The sequence below is a fragment of the Watersipora subatra genome, chromosome 8 (assembly GCF_963576615.1).
Source record: "Watersipora subatra chromosome 8, tzWatSuba1.1, whole genome shotgun sequence".
Taxonomy (NCBI): Eukaryota; Metazoa; Bryozoa; class Gymnolaemata; order Cheilostomatida; family Watersiporidae; genus Watersipora; species Watersipora subatra.
This window is the reverse complement of record NC_088715.1, coordinates 30,059,292-30,080,018: the sequence shown is the minus strand read 5'-3', so window position 1 is coordinate 30,080,018 and position 20,727 is coordinate 30,059,292. Positions and strand designations below refer to the sequence as shown.

The window sequence follows — 20,727 nt, the reverse complement described above, 5'->3', positions numbered from 1 at the left end:
CATCTACTTATACCGTAGGTAGATTAGACAATGTAAAGCTTAAGGAATGTGGAAGTAAAGAGGTCATGCAGCTGTCGTAAAACTTGTATGAGAAAGCTTTAGTAGTGAGTGTACAGTTTCAGCAACAATATATAGTAATAAATACAGAGCATGACTATAGGAAAGACCTTGTTAATTCATGTCTATTGAATATCGCCTCAATAACGAAAAATATCTGTGATGCAAAAATAAAACTTGGGCTTGTCCGGGATTTGAACCCGGGACCTCTCGCACCCTAAGCGAGAATCATACCCCTAGACCAACAAGCCAACTTATTTGTTGCAGTGGCAGGTATTAGACTGTAGAAAATTAATCTGGCCTCTCTAATTACTATCACCTGCTCCTGTCAACCATGAAATTGAGAGAGCAATTCACATCACACTAAATAGCCCCTGATCCAACACCCCTCCAGCATGCCCAAAGTTGAGCAAACGGAGGCCATATGCATATCTTATATCCCCAGCAGCACTACTGTGAAAATTCTTGGGCAGATTTGGATGAAAAACTAACACAAACTGCAAAAGGTTATTGGCATATGCTGAGAAAATTTTCACCAAGTTGCTTTCAATTCCCTAGGCATCAACAAAATCCTGCAGCTTTACCTATAAATGGTGAGTTTTTAAATTTTGCAAGAAGCAAGATTGATTTGTAACAACCTCTTTGTTGCTAAACAGAAATCGTTTTGCAAAGAGAGCAAAAACAACTGGGCTTGTCCGGGATTTGAACCCGGGACCTCTCGCACCCAAAGCGAGAATCATACCCCTAGACCAACAAGCCACACCTGTAAGATGAAATTAATGATTAGAACAAAAATATTTTAATACATTCCGAAAGCTTTGCTGTCATGACAACATAGAAGAAATAATCCGTTGGCGGTCTTATGATAAATCCTTTAAACGAGGATGTGGAGTTGCGGTAAAAATCACTCGACCAGAATCAGATTAACGACTGCTATACAAAACATCAGTTGCACAACGTCTGCAAGAGTCTTGTAACGGTTGACATTTATCCTACTCAGAAAGAAGGATCATGAAGTGTAAGACATTTTATAGATAAGCAGCGTGCACGATCCAGCAATACTTTACAATATATAGACATTGGGAATTTAAAAAAAAACATTAGAATTTCTGTAATTTTTCCATAACAACATTGCACTGTTTTTAAAAGTTACTCTTGTGTGTGGTAGATATGAAAATAGCTTGTAATTGTTCAATTAGCAAAGACAACCCACCATGAGGCAATTTGAGATGAAGTAGCTGCATGGTTATCAAGAGTAAATAGGAAATCATATAGCAACCACCTGTTGAAACTCAGCTCATGCAGGTAACTCCTATACACTATGTTTCCATGATGCGCAGTACTTCGGAGTTGCACCCTCTCCGAATCATGGAAACGGCATCTTCGCACTGAAATCACTGCGCACTGATCAGTGCGTAACCAGTGCAAATTCGCAGCAAGGAAACAGCATTGAGCAGTGGCTGCGCATAGCTCTCTTGCTGTGGAGGCTGATTCATCGAGGGCCATGAACTAGTACAGAAGTTATCCCGCTAATCTAGGTTTTTTATTCTTCCGATCTTCTTTCACTTAAATTTAATTATGGTCTGCACCCACGAGGATGATGAGGTGATTACTTTCCTAGACTTTGTTATCGATGCCAACACTTTTCGAAAAATAGGTGGCAAATCCTAAAGTAACGTTTAAATAATATATTACTTAAAAATACTTATTAAAAATATTACTTTGTAAAAGTTGTGTTAAGGTTTGTAAAACCTTGTGAATGTGTATTGTAAATAAAATTATAATGACGACGGAAGCATAAAGACTGTTTCTGATGTTCGGTATTCATGATCGATTCTATTTCTCCACCAGGCGATTCGATTTATACAATTTCTCTTTTCTGGCTAATTTGCTGAAAACCACTGCGCAGCATGTAAACGTACAATCCCCTCGACTTCGGAGGGGGCTGCATCGAAGCACTGCGCATCATGGAAACAGTGATTGTCGTACTATTGCAGTAACCGACACCAGTTGAGCTACCATATAACTCGAATTCATCGTGCTGAATATATCAAAGTCCACAATATAGTCAGTCATGTCTAAACTTGCAATTCTTGGCATAAAGCTAGTAATTAACATACAGTAGGCGCTTCTACAACGTAAATCATCCGTTCAAGGAACGTTTACATTATAGGGAATTTACGTTAAAAAGAACAATAAAATACATGTAAATTACCTAATCCGCTGCAAGATCTCTAAACTCACCCCTTTGGAAATGCAAAAAGGAAAAACTAGACTTGAATTTTTAATTTGTTGGCTGTACCGTAACTGCAGTATTATTAGTTTGCATTGGCAACTTTTCTCCTTTTTCTGGGCAATTTTTATAGACTATAAATTTTACAATAAGTTGATGGGGAGCGCACATCTTCGACATCCATTTACGATGACTTGTTTATTTTTTCTAAACAGCAGTCTAGTTTGCCAAGTAAAACTAATAACAAATATTTCATTTCTACAATAAAGCAAAACACAAAATTTTTCTCCTCAAAAACCAGTACTTCTTGTTCGTCGTCTATTTGTATCCAGGAATCAACGATAGAAGAAAAGACAACTTTCACTGATACTCCAACTCATGACATTCAGATTAGTGGACCGATGCTGTAACACCTGCACCAAACGATCACCTTCAAGTATTTATAAACAATTGCACAGCTACTTATTCTCTGTTTTGGTGACACATTTGACGATCTTTCACGACGAACTAGAATATCATGGAATTGTATATATAATAGATATAACGATATAAGCACATCGTTTTTTCTCTCGCAAGTGTGGCGAGAATGAGTACCATTCAAACCATATTTAAAAACTCGCCTGACTTGAAACTTTGCGCAATATTGAATTTCTTTACATAGTACGGAACAGAAACTTGACATAAATTCTCTACGTTATCTGAAACTTACGTTATAGGAGGTATACGTTATAATGGCGTCTACTGTGCTACCAACAAACAATTTTTGTTTTTGTTTGCTTCGTGGTAGGCGACGAGATTTCAACAGTGTAATTTCATTAATAGTCGGTCTGACAGCACGGCTCGGGGATTTTACCTTTTTACTAATAGCAGACATGAGGAAAGAGGTGTATCGACTAACTGAATATGTGACGTCAGGCCTCACCTCTGTCAGGGGCTATAGCCGAGTGTCGTCTGCTCAGTACTGTCATGTCCTCATCATCGTCATCAAGGAAAGAAGCTTTCATTCGCTGTACATTGGTGCTGTCAACGCCACATTGAGCGGCCAACTGGTGAGACATTGGAAGCAGCATAACTTCAGCTCTTTCACTGTCCGTGTCACTAATCTGATCAACAGAATAAAGCTGTAAGCACTTTACACTGAGAAGAAGAGACAGCCTACAATGACACACGCCCATCATGAGAGGAGAACAGTAGTGTCAATGTTGGACAAGGTCATTTTTTTAAACGCTCTTCAGGTTTACATATGCTTACACAGATTCATGTCGAACACTTGTCTTAAACAAGAATACGATTATTATGGAAACGAAGCTGGAAATAATAAAGAAATTCAAATAAGGCACGCATATCATCAAAGGGCTGAAGTCATGAACCGCCCAACAGAATATCTTGGGAACTGCATACGAGTCTCATAGTTGTCATACAGTGAGTGGCTGAAAACAACCTCAACCAGTAGTATGCCCCACAGGAAAATTATAAGAGAAAAAACTAGGAGCTAAGATTTCGCACCAACTTCAAAGGGAATATAATAAAATGCAAAAGATGGTTCTTACTAGAAGCTTCATGAACTTGCTCATATCCTGACTATGACTAGATGGATGAGTGTCACCAAACTGAACCAGCCCACCTAGCGGGATCGACCCACCTAGCAGAACCGGTCCACCTAACAGAGGCACCCAACTAACAGGGGCGACCCACCACGCCTGACTGACCCACCTCGGAATGCTCTGAATGGAAAGGATGTTTGCTGAAAGCTTCCCTCGGTCGAATATTTTCTCTCTCCTCGTCGCTCTCTCTGTCTCCGAGGTAGTTGCTAGTGTTAACAGGTGCCAGCAGTGAGCTGTCATTGACCACTTTGGTGCTGTCGCCTGAAGCCAGTTTCTCCTGCTGTCCAGTCTTTACTTGACTAATTGGCATCTTCTAAAATGTGATTGTGCTAGTGACTAAATGACTTTATACTCTGCTAAACTAGTCAGCAACAACAGGAGAAATTAGCAAATGACAAACGGAACAACCAAGTGCTCATTAGCAAGGAAGTATCAACAGAAAAGTAGCAACTACCAATCCAAAAGCAATAAACAGCAATTTGGAACAAGCAAGGACAAAATGGTAATACCCAAATAGCAAATACAAACAAGCAAACAGCAAGTGATAAACAGCTACAACCAAACGATAAACACAAAATAACAATTATCAAATGGCAGCAAACAACAGAAGGCGACCAGTAAATGATAACAGCAAACCAGGAATATACAAGGGTCAGTCAATAAGGATACGGAAATTTGTAATTAATTTATTTCAAATTTAGATGGAGGCATAATATTGTTTATTTTTTCTACAAAATCCCAACCTATTTCAGAGCATTTCTTACATAGAGCTTAAAGGTCGATTTGCAACAAAATTCACATTACAGTTATTTGGTATCAAAAGGTTCACCATCACTATGTTTCCATGACTCGCATAATCCGTATGATTCACATAATTCGAACGATCCGCAAGTTGAGTTACTTAGCAATCGAGTGTTTCAATGAACACCTGGCAATGCGGATTTAACACCAGTACTTGACCCCATAGGTCAAGTATTAGCCTAATTAATGACTCTATAAGTAGCTAAGCAGTCTTGTCACGCTTAGCTTAGCAGCGATCGTTCGGAACGTTTGCGCATTGAGACTGCTGAAATCGAAATAAAAACGACTGAAGCGTGAAAATGTTTTTAATGTAATAGCTAACGATAATCAAATGCGCATTAATCACAAGTACCGTTTCCATGATTCGCAAGCACGATGGATTCGATAAAGTTTTGCGGATCGCAAAACTCGCTTAGCTTGCGAATTTATGCGAATAGCTTGCGGATTTATGCCGTTTCCATGACGCGGATAACTTGCGGATTGGCTCTAATTTGCGAATTATGCGGGTCATGGAAACGCAGTGTATGTCTTACTCTGCTGTGTCGTTGGTGCAAAATATGTGGAAATGTGATTACAAACACTTGAAAGCTCAAAAACGAACAGAAAAGAAATGGCCATAGGTTGGAATGCTTATTTTGATGACGTATTCAACTCGACAAGGTTATTGTTTTGACATGTGATGTTATCACAGAAAATGAAAGGTAAATAAAAGGCTCTATATAAAACAACCTGGACCATATGGAAAGTATCTGAATAGTTTAGCCCCAAGTCATCAACTGTAGCCAAAGCTTCATTAGTGGTGTGGTGATGTGCATTATTTCGGCGAAAAATCACACCTTTTTGTTTTGAGTCATTTTTGTTTGTTTCCTTTGTCTTCTTTCACCATGTCTATCGATCGTTAGAGTTGACTGTAGTACGTTGACTTTTGAAATACATATTTATTCACCCATACATATCCTGGAACACTGTAAGCATAACTTTCTGGGTCATTCTTTGGGTTTGAACCTCTTCTTCATCGGTGATGTCACACACTTCTAATCAATTGACCTTTTCTTTGACTAAAGCTCAAAATTAATTTCCCAAGTTTCATCGAGTTGTGATAATTCTGTTCAGGAAATTAATCTTTTATTTTTTAAATCTTGCAAAACCATACCTTGCTGTCATCAGACGCTGTTCTTTGTAAATGTATGTGAGCATCCTTGGAACCCATCAAGAAATTACTGTATTGAATCTCAAGGCTACATGTACTATTCTGTGGACAGTACCATGGCAGACCCGCAATTTCTTTGCCAAGTTTTTATTTTATTAAAGAACGTTAATGGTGTCACAAGTTGAACGGCTATCAGGCTATCACTCCGTTCTTCATTATTGAACTAAATTCTTAATCCATTCATAACAAGAAGACTTTGACAAACAGTTGCAACCACAATGCGCTTTCATTCTAGAGTATATTTGAGCAGTGTTGACACCTCCACCTTGTAAATTTTATTACGGCCGTTTGCTCGCAGCTTGATCCCTCCTTCAGACGGGAGACCATGACAAGTATACTATATAAACAGCAATCTGTGTGTGTGCACGTGCCTGTGTTGGTCCACCTTATAGAGTGGTCTTTCCTTTTTTAGTTGTACGAATTTCAGTTGTACGAAGGGAACTGAATTAATATGATATGAATAGTAAATAAATTATAGAGCGGTCTTTCTTTTTTCCATTCAGTAGTGCGAAGCCAACTAAATTAATATGAATTTCGTTCTGAACGCTGAATGCAGTTATTTTTAAGAATGAAAGACATTGACCCAAGATGATGATGTAATTTTGAGCATGAGACTGTAACTCTATTATAACTGAGCATTTCAAATTTGAACCTCAGCAACAATTAGCACAATAATGATGTGAAAATACCTGATACTTATTGACTGACTTTCATAAATCAAACAATGAATGAAAAAACAAGAGATACAACAGCAAAAAAGCAATAATATCAGCAATACCAAAGCAGTGAATAATAGCCAGCAACATACAGTCAAACATGGATAACTCGAACTTCACGGGACCGAGCGAAAGTGTTCGAATTATCAGAGCGTTCAAGTTATCAGAGCACAGTCACAAGTCCATGTATTTACTTATTTATTAGTAGATACATGTACATATACAAACTAAAATATAAATCAAAAGCACAAATGGCTTGTTTCAAATTAAATGCTTCTAATGTAAAGTTTAAAACGTTTTTATCAAAAAGTATAGAAATTTTTCTATCACTTGAGATTGGTTTGTTGTTTGAGGTGATGTTATTGCCAGGACGTTTTTTAGATTGACATTGGCAAAACTTGATCGTTGTTGAAATGCTCAAAAGAAAATACATCTTTTTCTTTTGAGCGTTTTACCCACAACTAATTTTGCCGATTTTTCTTGAAGTTTATGCAAAGATTACCTCACTTTACCTGGGATTCGTTAAGAGCAACACTCCGAGGCAGTTCAATTAGAAGTTTTACGAGGTTTTATGGTACATTGTATATCACTCACGCTTTTTGAATGGATCCTTATTGAACGTACACATATTCTGTGTTTAGGTCAAACGATGAATAGTTTTTTTTCCTAAGACAACGTATACGTTTAATTACAACAATTTTAAAGACGTTTTAAACATTCCGATGTTGATTCAACACGGAATCAACGTCGAAAAACTATTCATCGTTTGACCTAAACACAGAATACATGTACGTTCAATAAGGATCCATTCAAAAAGCGTGAGTGATAGAGTGTTACTCTTAACGAATACCACTTTCCTTGCTTCCGAAGGGCGATCGTTAAGCGGATGTTTGGTATAAATCAAATTTCACCAAACCTTTAGAAAAGTCGTTGACAAAAATATTTTGCCGATGATGGTAATAACGACGCTTATGAATTACGAAAAGTTGAGGTTTACCTCTATGGCTTAGAATAAAGTGATTTTCTAAAGCGATCACAACCGTTTCGGTAGCCGTTGGGCAAAAAACAGTTCGAGTTAACAGTGTTGAGTTCGAGTTATCTATAGCAATTTATCATTACGTGGAAACGGACCAAAGAAACTGTTCGAATTAACCATGTGTTCGAGCTATCCGTGGGCGAGTTATCCATGTTTGACTGTATATTAAAACACAAGCACTAACGAAGAAATATTGTGCCACAAAATGGCAGCAATAGAGGAAAGGAATAGGATACAATCTTCAAGCCTTTGCAGAATATCATATACATATTACCTTATTGATATAAATTTCATTTCAAAACGAAATGTTTTTCAAATTATGCAATACAAAAACTATGAAGAAAAAAGGGCAACAGCTAGTCACTAAAAGCAAAGAAACAGTTTGACAACTGTGTTTAAAATACCTTTTTCTTCAAAGAGAATGAATATTAGTTGGAGGATTCTTAAAACAGCTGGCAATGATTTTTTTTCAAAATAATGGCTAAATGTTGTCTGCAATTTGTTCATGTCGATGTAGCACTAAATTGCAATCAGTTAAAAACCTGTACATTTGTAATGCCTATGCATAACGTTGTAATCTTTAACCTTACCTTTACTCAGTACCCTTATGAGCGGGAGAAAAAGACTATAATAGGTTCTAATTACTAATCCTAAAAAAGTAAACCCCTAACATGCCATGCTAAACATAGATGTATCAGTTCATAGATGTATCTAATACCTACCTGTAGATTTAAACTCTGAAGCTGAAGAGTCTTAAGTTTTGAGCTAGCAGCAGGAGGCTTCGCTGCCGTGTTGTCATCATCAGAGTCATCATCAAGCAGGCCATACTTAGAGAAGTGTTTTACCTGATCAAATAGAAACATGTCCATGATACAGCAAACTTTTATAGCATCATGTAACATCACTTCAAGGTAGGACCAAGGCCACAATAAAGGCGACTTGACACTGATTGGCTACAGCTGAATATGGTAATACCTGAATATCCAAACCTACATGGTTTTACAAACATTAAAGATAGCCATTTACACTCTAATCATGGTGTTTAAATTTCAGTCAGGTGTTCTAACAAATTGAAATGGACTTTCATGCAAACTCATCATTTTTCAATGAAGTCAGCAAAGCGCAGCAATGCAAAGAATGTTCAGCATTGCTGAATGCTGAACATGCTGTTTGAGGGACCATAGAAAGAATAGACATTAAAATTGAAAGTGCATAAATGCAAATATTTGGAAGCGATAATAGATTCATATATTTCAAATGCTACTAATACCTGAGCGCTGCCAGTTTAAATAAAAGTTGCGTAACAAATCAATTAGATATACGGCTCATATTCAAATATTGAATGTAAAAAAACATGAGAAGTATTATCATGAAACATAAATATGGTTTACAACTCTATTGAAGACATACAATATATGGTCATAAGGTGATAACTCCTCATATTCTATAGACTGTAGTCTATGACGAGAAAGAGAATAAATACTTGGGAGTTACCTATTACCTTTCTCAAATTTTGAGTACAACAAAACATACCTAACAAGCCAATACGACTACTGCGGCCCGAAGTACCTTCCTAATATATTCAAACATTTTCAATTGGCAGGCAGGAAGAAAAGACGCAACAAATAAACAAACCAAATTTCAACACTGCCTGAATAAGTGAGGAATCATAATTGCACTGCCGAGCACAGCTTGCTGAAATCACGAATTACTATACGAAAAATATTTGTCTGATAACATCTACTATTTAAACGGCAATCGTTGTCTGTCTATCTGTCTGTCCGCTTTATAGAGTACTGTACTTTTCGCACTATTAGCCGCTACTAGATATCTAGGGCGCATTAATGAGAATCTCCGGTTAGTGCGCCTCTATACATAACCTATTCATCATTTGCCGTTTTTACACAAAAATGACGTAATAATTACAACTCATGTACTTTCTTTTAGCTTCATGACACGCGATGCTTTTTTGTCCTCGACGTATTAGAGCTGGTTCGTTTTCGGCAAAACGATATCGACAATAGACTCTCTCGATATTAGAATTAGGCGATTAAATTTTATTAACTCTATGAAACACGATGCCGTTCTTGTGAACCTCTATTTCTAGCTTTTCTTAAGGTTCAATTGCTAAATCGCTGTTAAGGTCACTACTTTTCACGCGAACAATTGTATTATCTCGAGTAGGATAGCATCTAGATTCTCTCACCTTCGATCAGACAAAGACACTACAATATTTTATTTTTACATAACATATCATCGTACCAGTATCGTCGTATTCAGAGTTTTGATGGATAGCTGTTGGTGGAACAGTAACTTTTTTATACACACACTTCTATGCGAGAATTGTTATTATTAATTCAACATATTCACGAATTTTATTTTGTTTTCTCAGTTCGTATTAATTGTATCATTACCGAATCATCTCATATTGTAATCGTAGCAAAACAGACTCAATTTAGCTATACTTGCTAATTATTTCACTGTTACATCTGAACCCTTTATAGTCGTTTTATTTTTAAAATTTATTTGACCTGCACGAAACATTTTTCTCATAATATGAAGTTTAAAAGTTGTTTGACAAAGTAAGTTTGAAAACCTTTCGAGTTGTTTTATGTATAATGGCAAATGTTATATGTTAAATACAAATCAATTTTCTGTTCAGTTTTTTTATTACCCGGGTAACGCTGGGTTGTACAACTAGATGTATTAGCTTACAAATCTTTCCTGTTACACCTAACCAGTTAGTTTTTCGTAATTAATTTCACATTTTACAACAAACATTTGTAAAATTACTGTAAGATTTATCGTGTAAGATTGCAAGAAGCAGTTATTCTCCACTCTCTTATATTTACATACATTTACATACTTTGAGAAATATATATATAGATATATAAATTTAAATTCTCTTATTACATTTATAAACTTCTTATGACTTTTGAAGTTTATAATATAAGTTTTTTTAAAGTTTGTTTCATCGTTGTTATTATTTCAACTTGCTTTCTTTTAAACACAAATTGATTACCGTGTTTGAAGTTTAAACATTATTCATTTTCCTATCACTGTTACTATTACTTGATTAGTTTCCAATCTTTATTATTAATATTATTTTTTTATTCAACCATTTTTGGCAGACATTGTTCTAATAAAATTTCAACTACAAAATACTATGATATTCTGTCATTTTTTTAGTATCGTCGTATTCAAAGAATTGATGGATAGTTTCTGGTGGGTCCGTAACCTTTTCATACCCACACACTTTTATGCAAAAATTGCTACTATTAATTCAACATATTCATGAATTTAATTTTGTTTTCTCAGTTTGTATTAATTGTATCATTACCGTATCATCTTCTAATGTAATTGTTGCAAAACCGACTTAATTTAGCTATTACTTGCTAATTATTTGAAATTTACATCTAATCCCTTTTACAATTGTTTTATTTTTTTTGATTTATTAGACTGGCAGAAAACTTTTTCCTCATGGTATGAAGTTTGAAAGTTACAGTTGTTTGACAAAGTTTGATAAACTTTACAATTGTTTTTATTTCTCTTAAATTATTTCAACTACACAAAACACCTTTCTCATGATAGGTTACCTATTATGTTTTCTCATGTTACCTATGTAATTTGAATGTTAGAATAACAAATGTTGTTATATATGTTAAATACAAATAGATTTTCTGTGCAAAGACTTTTTTTACTACCCGGGCAACGTTGGGTAGAGCAGCTAAGCTTGAGGCCGTGGCGTCACTTGGGGATGGGCGGGAGACTTTTTGAGTACAGCGAGAGTCTCCAGGCACTGCTTTCGGGATGAATGAGTTGGCGAGTGCGAGGCAATTGAGTGCTAGGCGATTGATTGCGAGTGCGAGGCGATTGGTTGCGAGACGATTGGTTGCGAGTGCAAGGTGATTGATTGCAAGACGAGTGCGAGGCAATCGAGTGCGATGCAATTGATTGCGAGGCGAGTGGGAGGTGATTGCAAGGCGAGTGCGTAGCGATTGATTGCGAGGAGAGTGCAAGGCGATTGATTGTGAGGCGGGCCAATTGATTGCGAAGCGATTGATTGCGAGGCGAGTGCAAGAGCAGGATTGTCAACTGCTCGGCGGGTAAAGACTGGTCAGCCGAAGCAGGGGCTCAGCGGCAGAAGTGCGCGATTGTCAACCGCAAATATAGACGGGTATAAACGGATGCATGAATCTAAAATATTTAATAGATTGTACACACATCTAGCTGTAAGACACATTGCAGATTTCCATTGTTCTCCCCAACATCGACATGTATATGTGCATGCATACTCTGATCAGAACAACGATTTCAGTAGACTGCAAATTTGGAGTTGTTTTACAGTATGAAAGACAACTCTCAATAAAACTTATGCTGCACGTGAATCTGTTCCTGTAGGCGGGTAATGCAGCTAGTTTTCGTATAAAAGAATTTCAAGCTGATGAAACAAATGAGACAGTTGAAAAAACTAATTAGTCGAGTTTAAAAAGTATTTTTCAATAACAGAACAAATGATTTAGAATTTGAGCGATTGAGAAATTATGGAAGTGCCATAAAGGAAATGTTGGTCAAGCTGTGGATGCAGAAGATGAAACCCTATCATCAAGTATAATACATTTGGTTTATAAAAGGGTAGTCCATTATCAAAGACTCAAAATAATAATTGATAGCGTTGAAACTCATATAAATAAAAACCATGTCATCGCGTGTGAGGCGTCTGTTAGTCTACCTCTTCCAAACTTCACACACATTTTTTGCGCACATTCCGCCAATTCGATAAAAATATTGGGTTTTAAAACTCCGCCTGGTTCCGGAGAACCAGCCTGTGACACACCTGCCTGTGAGCTAGCTGTTTTATGTGAAAGACACCCAGACATCTCCAGGCCCAATGGTAGTCTAGACTAAGATTAGGGTCATTTGGTGCTCTTACAATGAGAGTTCATAAAGGAAGCAACTGGATGACCTTTCATCAAATTTAGAGACCTGAGCACACTATCGCTCAAAACAAAGCTGTGCGCTAGACCACAATGATTGGCCGCTATGATGTCATTTTGTAATGAGCAGCCAACGATGAGCGGCAATGTAATTGGCAAAGCAATCGTCGCTAGCGAAGATGCAACGGACTTTCAACATGTTGAACTTTGGCGGCGATGATCGTAACTGCTAGCATCTTAATAGGCTGTTTGTTGACTGCATTGGATCAAATTTCAACCTTTGTGAAAATCTATGTCAACTCATATTTGCAAGCATGGCAAATAACAACGTTCATGATGAATTACATAATCAGATAATTTTAAAATAACAAAAGGACCCGCACGATATTATCAATGCAACTTCGTAATTTCTAATTGGTTGTTTGTTAGTGGTTGGTCACTTACAGCTAATCGTTCATATTGTGTACACCTTATCGTTGAAAAACAGCTGATCGTTGCTATCCATCGCACAGCTAAATGTTGATTTGAGCGATAGCGTGCATGGGCCTTAACTGACTACAACCTGAAGGCTGAGTGACAGAAAATATATCGCTTTGATGTTTTCCTATTTATCACACTTGCACTGACACATTGGATAAAGCACACAAAATACTCAAAAGCATCGATTCATCAAGGAGACAGAAAGTCCTACCTGGAAAACCCAAGAGCCAGTATCTGGTCGATAGTCTATAAATTTGGCTCCGATTCTTGATGTAGCCAACTCTATCTTTTCTTGATAGTTCATATCCTTGAGTCTTTCTGGAGACTGAGAACATGGAACACAGGCTAAACTATCACTTATATTCTAGTAAAGTGGATGAAAACATCAACAATGTATCAGAAACGAATTGAGCTCTCAGTCACTCTTTAAAAACAAGATTCAACGCTTTACATTCAAATCAATGATTTACTGAAACTGCTGTTAAGATATTTTTTGTTATGATATTTGGGTATATTTTACCCAAATATCATAACAACAATCTCGGAATATCACTAATCATAAATTCTTTGGAAAAAATCGTGAATTTCTATATTTTTTCAAACATCGTTGGTTCTTGACGAACAATCCTGTTTTGATGTGTGTAATAAATCTGCTAACACTCATCTGTCATGAATTAGCGAGAGTAATGGAGATAATTGACTGAATGTGTAGTGCAATGCTATAGAAAGACATTAAAAGTTAGGGCCTCCGAGTGTACTTAGCTAATCACAATACACGATTGATTGCGAGGCGACAATAGCAACTGGTATCTTTATCTCACTATACGTCTGATAAATGATATCAAACTCTTTATTGCAATCAGCTCATATGTAACCATCTAAACAGTAGTCTACACATTTGGTTTCATTCATTCAAAAATATGAAACCAACCGGGTACTGAAAAAGCCGGTAAGCTGGTATTTATATTGGCATAATCAATGGCATCAGCCACACCAAAGAACATGCATGAATATGTCATAGTGGCTTCTATGTCTTTAGCATTGATTTGTAACTTTTGGGAGACTGCTAATAGCTCTACTCCACTAACTAACATGTAGTTTGCACATTATAACTCTATATGACTGTCGGATGCAAGAAATACAATAATTTGTAGATTATAACATGTAAGCCACCAGTACTGCAACGTTGGTTCACCTGCATTAGGATTTACAATGTAATAACAGACGTCAACAAAAATTAATTGAAAAAATGTATCAACATCAAAATCGTAAACATCCAAAACCTTTTTTCAATTTTAATAAAAAATCCGGTTTGAAAAAAATCATGGCTTTACCAACCCTGTATTTGAGTTGGTATTAAGTGGGTTTATCTTAGGTCATCACATAACAGTGACAAAACTGAACAGTATACTGCAGGCCTCATAGATGACAAGATCTTCAAAATTTTTAGATTTATTGAAACAATGATGATATTTACCAACATTGATAAATTAGTATATCAAAATACTCTGCTCGTATGAAAGATGGCACTTATTTCAGTTGTCTGTACTCTGTCTCAAGTACACGACTGCTGTGTTATACAACATAGCAGTCGTGTACTATTACAACACAGCATACTTGAGAATGAGTACAGACAACTAAAATATGTGCTATCCTTCATACGAGCCGAGTATTTTTATATATTTTAAATTGTAGTCAGCTCAACATTACGACAAATATTACACACACTTGTCATGTATTGAGCAAATGCCAAGCATTATTAATAGTTTCCAAGTAATTATAGCTTTAGTTCTGATGTAGACATCAATTTTTGAGGTATATTTTTAATCATTTACTGGTAAGTGCGTGTATTGCTAGTATTGCAAGTTATACCAGTAAATTCAAAATCTTCCAACATTGCTAATTTCGTCCTGCATGAGGAGTTCTTCAAAGAAGAAAATCAAAATTTAAAAAATTTGTTTTGAAAGATTAACATTTTTATATATTCATTGAACCAAAAAGACCATAGATGACCAAAGTTCAAAGCATTGAAACAAAAAGCGAATGCGAAAGACTGGCTCACACTATATCGTTGATGCTACAATACTCCGGTGATTGTTGATGATAACCAAGTTTACACTATTCCAAAGCCATCCACGTTTGCATCAACAAATACTCCATGTCGTAGTGTTCTCACTTTTAATTTTTCGCAAAGAAACCTCTTTGTTTTCACGCGCTTGAAACAATACTAGTCTCGCAGTGACTATCATAAACAGAAATGAATACATCACTCTATTAGCGACCGCGAATTACTATCGCCGAAATAGTTCACCTTTGACAGGCAACCGTCGAAGCTCGGCGAAATATCGGGAAAGTTTGACAGCTGCAAACTTTATCAACGTATCCGCGTTGCTTCGTCGATGTCATCAGTTTATGGTTCACATAATGGACGATAAACGCCGAAAAGAAAACGCTGACATACAACGACATAATGTGAACCAGCCTTTAAGGGAAGATGACTCCCACCAGACACTCATGTCAAGTTGAATCAATTATCACTGATTACCTTTATGGGACTTCGTGTTGTTTTGTCATTGGGCCAGACATAGTCAAGAGTGACCTCAGCGGGTTTATTTAGTCCTTGACCTTCGATCGGTTTATTATCATCATCAGGATATACCGTTATCTCTTTACGTCTAAAATGTACTGCAACGAAAGCGAATGGGAAATGTTCAAACCAAAACTAATGGGTTTAAAAAAACAGAGTGTGAGGATTTACTATGGACAACCATCAAGACCGTCATTAGTCATAATGACTACCATACAAGGACTATTACAGATATTAGACAGAACTGTACACTGCATACATCTTGATCCATGAACTTTATTTTTAAGAAAGCCATCGTGCAGACCAGGAAAAAGTCACCATGCAAGGATTACTGTTTATACATGGTGAACAACCCGGGGCTTCTATAGTAGATACACAGTAGCGAGTTAGAAACCCACATCGCCTAGAGAATACAATTTATTTGAGCAGAAGCCTAATAAACCCAATTTTACATGAAATACTATATTCCGTATATATATACAATATATTCAATATATATTGTACATATATATACAATATATATATTGTATATATAATATATATATACAATATATATACATATATTTACACATATATACATATATATTCAATATATATACAATATATATACATATATTTACATATATATATATACAATATATATAATATATACATATATTTACATATATATATACATATATACAATATATATACATATATTTACATATATATTGTATTTATACATATACAATATATATATATTTATACATATACAGTATATATATATAAATATGTATGTACATATATATATATATATGTACATACATATTTATATATATATATATATTGTATATGTAAAATATATATATATTGTATATGTATAAATATATATATATTGTATATGTATAAATACAATATATATATATATATATGTAAATATATGTATATATATTGTATATATATATATGTACAAAGACAAAATAGTTGAATGATGGTGATATGATCGGATGTTATAAGGAGCTAAAGAGGGAGGGACGAATGGTCAGAGTAAATGGTTAGTCAAGCTGCGGATGTAATAAACATTCTTACCACTTAACTCTCATATTCAAAATGAATCATAGGTTACCGAAGCAAATTGTTGGTTGCAGTTTCAATAGACATATATAATCTTTAAGAGAGTCTGCACGAAAAATTTGAAATGACGTCTTCAAGAAGAAAACTGTTAGATCAACAACGAAGAACAAACTTAGAACCTTAAAAAAACTTAAACCGAAACAGGTAGACTGGTTGTTTACAGTTATGTGAAATGACAAGATTACGCTAAACAACGAATTTATAACAACAGAGCCATTGGTTACTGTTGAGTTATTTTGAATGATATCATGGCTGTTAACTCGATACAACGTTTTCAATTTCTGAAGTGAATAAAAGATCATAATATGATCTTTTATTCACCAAAGTAATAAACTGTGTCACGCCTGACATAGTTTCTCTACAGTTTCACAGTAGAAATTATGTGAAAGCCTGAAAGGCAGTAAACCCCAACATAAATAAATCCGTAAACAATAGACTGCAACCTCTTGTGAGTTGCTGCGGGTAAACGTATAATCGATGCAACCATGAAATGTTGAAGTCATTGTAAAAATGAAGAAAACTAACCTATGAGTGATGATAATGCTGTATTTAATAGCAACCTTGCTGTTTCATTGCTTAAATGAAAAAAGAATAAAAACCCAAAAAAGGTTATGCAAAATGATGGGCTTGTCCGGGATTTGAACCCGGGACCTCTCGCACCCTAAGCGAGAATCATACCCCTAGACCAACAAGCCATTCCATGAATAACTGAATGCCATATATGGATTCTAAGCCAAGAAAAGTATCTTATCCCCCTAATTACAACTACTTGTCATTCTCACTGGTGTCAATTTGCCTGCAATTAATTCTCTTTGCTATTCTGATTATGAATCACTAGATACTGTATAGCGCCTGACGTTTCAGCATGATCTTGTGAGAAAAATCAAGCCTGAGAAATTGTTAACAGAAGTTGATTGCTTTTACGATTTCGATGGCAGAAGAGCCACCTAACTGCCTTTAAAAAGAGACTTCTATTGAGAGTGAAAAAATGATATTTTAATTACAGATAGAGATCTATAGTTACTAGCGTTTATTAATGTAAATTACTATAACCCTTTTGTATATTGTCAACTACTTGGAACCCTTGTGGTACATCTGAAACAGTCATAGATCATGATCAAATAAATTTCATAAAATTTGTCTTGATTTTTGGTTTTTCCTTCAAGGTAAGTCTACGTAACAGAAAAATGTCCTGTTAAAATAGGTTTTCGAGTCTGTTTCTAGGAGGTTCCAGGCTCCACTTGCTCCACTTGCAAATAGCCACATTCGCATTTCATATTTATTAAAACTTTTAACATTTTGCGCAAAGTTTGACAGATAAAACTGCGTTAGCATTATGAACCCTTCCACCTGCGCTAGTTATCTGAGACGAGTGCTAGTGATGTTAGGTGTAACAGCTTGAGCAGGTTAACAACATTGTGCTTATTGCTAAATGTGATGGCAAATGGGAAAGAAGGTACTTTTGCTGTATATAGACAGTAAATATATGACTATTTACCTTGGTATTAAAGGATCTTGAGAAAAAACACTATTCTGACTAATATCTCCAAGTCAACAGTATTCAAAGTGTTAAACTGATGCTAGATGGCTTAAAACACCAGCGTTTTGACTTTCCGATCAGATTAACGCAAGAAAGAATTTGGTTTTTACGATGCCTTGATAAATTCATTGTGCCTATAATACATCACCACTAGGTGGGATCGCACCATGAGTAGTTGATTGAGAAGATGAAACATAACTTTTATTTATTTATCATTTATGAACAAGAGAGGAATTCATATCAAAATTATTAAAGTATTTGGAATAGGTACCGAAATTTCAAATGTTATTATTATCTATTGCGTATTTGTATTATTAGGTTGAATAAATAGTGCATATATGAGCAATAAAACGGCCCAAGATCATGTATTCCAGCTTATAGCCTATGGGACACAACAAGGCCAAGCTTTACCTTTTCATCTATCATTTTGAATAAACTTAGCATTTTTACAGGTTAATTTCTTTCACTTATGAAACTGTGAGAATTATAACCACATCACCGAGTCACCTTATATAGTCTGAGTCACGAATGTAAGTCTCCTTATTTAATTACCAACGAATACCAAAGACAAACAAAGAGTCCCGTTCATTTCCTGTAATAAGTTCTACTAATTTACACATTTGATGGGCTAATGAAAAGTAAAAACAAAAAATAAGAGCTAGGAATAGTAACACATTTGTGAGTGGGTATGCAGCTGTATTCCATTCGGACTAATCACCAATGGTGATTTTTATCAACAAACTCATTTTGTCACGGAGATGTGTTTCAGTTATTCAGAGATACAAGTCTGTCTAAAACTAATGTATCAAAAAACTGAGAAAGTGGAAAGTAAAGGCTTTTTTGCACATAGTTTTATACATGTGAACTCAGAATGCATACAAATATGTATGCTTATAATGATATGGCATATACTTGTGCAAAAAGAAAAACTAAAACGTCGGGCTTGTCCGGGATTTGAACCCGGGACCTCTCGCACCCAAAGCGAGAATCATACCCCTAGACCAACAAGCCACACCTGCATGTCTCAGTGTGTAATTTCAAAATATTGCCTGCTGATAAGTAATGTTCATTTGCCACGACAAGCCAAGTAAAGGATTAATATATTCTACAGCTTAAGAAGGACAGTAAGGTGGTGAAACTGACAAGGCAATAAGATCAACCGATATAATCAGGTAATGTGAGATTCTAATGATCTAGGCATGCATAATTTGAATTGTTCAACAAAGTAATGTGTTGTCAAAGTTGTACATTGTAGCTGCAACATTTCGTTATCAACTCAAACACTTTGTTGAAGCTGCAGATACGAGAAAAGCTTTTTATGCACCACGACTGATTGAACCCAAATAGTTAGCGACATGAGCAAACACAATGAACAATCGCAAAGCAAACTAGTCCGAAACCGAATAGGTTGGCACTTACCAATACTGTCGATATCTAAGTTGGCGACATTTGTCGTGCCAGGAAAAAATACACTGCCATAGCCTTCCCTTCCAATACTCAAGTTTTCGACGAAGCAGTCACCATTAGCGTCGAGATAATTGCCAAGTTCTTTCAGGGAAGGAATTGTGTAGTAATCAGCACGAGTGCACACAACTCCGCAAGGATGTGGTTCAGCCTCAGGGTCGTGTACAGAGACCTAATGAGTGTTATAACTATATATTTGCAGCAGCCGTAGGTGTGCTTTGAAATAACTAACAATACAGAGAAACAGTTTCAAATCTAATCAAACAAAAGAATTATCTTCTCTTGCCTTATGAAGCGCATATATTTCAGTTACTGCATAGTATATAATTGAGCCATAATTCATTCCAGGACACTGTTTGAAAAATGATTGATTCGAAGTCTGAAATATTTTTTATATTATAATTATGATCAATTCATCCTAGGAAAGTCTAGAAAACTACTTTGTCACAGATTTTTTTCTATTTTACATCATAAACTGTTCACACAGATAACAGGAGAGCAGGTAATGTAAAATACAGTGATTATATAAAGATCTATCGATAGACTAGCGAAGGTTTGGAAGTTTAGTGTGGTGCTGTATCTGTAGCGAGTCACACTCAATTTATTCAGTCTTGTATGCTGAATACAACGGAAAAAAGTGTAGAAATAGACTGTTTTATTTCTATGAAAGATATATTATTTATGATTATGAAAAGACAAACGTTTCATAGGCGTTACTATTACCAATTCCAATGGAAACATTAAGTTCGCGAAGCCAAGCCGACGCTATGATTACAATATGAAAAGCTCTAACGGAAGAGTACAGCAAAATATTTTAGCAAAAAACGTGTGAAATAAAAAAGCAGAAAAAATATTTGGTTTTCTATTTAAAGCAACTGTAGAATAAAGTCAAATTTTTGGTCAAAATCAGACGATAAAAAATGACACATTTTCTAGTCGAAAGTTCGAT

The 20,727-nt window shown here is 35.6% G+C and overlaps 1 protein-coding gene and 4 non-coding genes across 7 annotated transcripts in view; all 5 read right to left on the bottom strand.

The window, feature by feature from the left end:
• Positions 1–20,727, bottom strand: part of LOC137401463 (nuclear pore complex protein Nup98-Nup96-like) — a 71,820-nt gene that overhangs the window by 24,530 nt on the left and 26,563 nt on the right. For all 3 annotated transcript variants that reach the window (XM_068087814.1, XM_068087816.1, XM_068087815.1), the window contains exons 15-20: positions 19,734–19,950; positions 15,620–15,759; positions 13,286–13,399; positions 8,380–8,502; positions 4,004–4,207; positions 3,213–3,393 (exon numbers count right to left, since the gene is read on the bottom strand). In XM_068087814.1, coding sequence (XP_067943915.1) covers positions 3,213–3,393; positions 4,004–4,207; positions 8,380–8,502; positions 13,286–13,399; positions 15,620–15,759; positions 19,734–19,950 — 979 coding nt within the window. The remainder of the gene's footprint in view (positions 1–3,212; positions 3,394–4,003; positions 4,208–8,379; positions 8,503–13,285; positions 13,400–15,619; positions 15,760–19,733; positions 19,951–20,727) is intronic.
• On the bottom strand, positions 237–308 carry Trnap-agg (transfer RNA proline (anticodon AGG)). The gene has a single exon. It is a non-coding gene; the product is annotated as a tRNA-Pro (tRNA).
• Trnap-ugg (transfer RNA proline (anticodon UGG)) lies at positions 745–816 on the bottom strand. Its single transcript has one exon. It is a non-coding gene; the product is annotated as a tRNA-Pro (tRNA).
• On the bottom strand, positions 17,398–17,469 carry Trnap-agg (transfer RNA proline (anticodon AGG)). Its single transcript has one exon. It is a non-coding gene; the product is annotated as a tRNA-Pro (tRNA).
• Trnap-ugg (transfer RNA proline (anticodon UGG)) lies at positions 19,254–19,325 on the bottom strand. The gene has a single exon. It is a non-coding gene; the product is annotated as a tRNA-Pro (tRNA).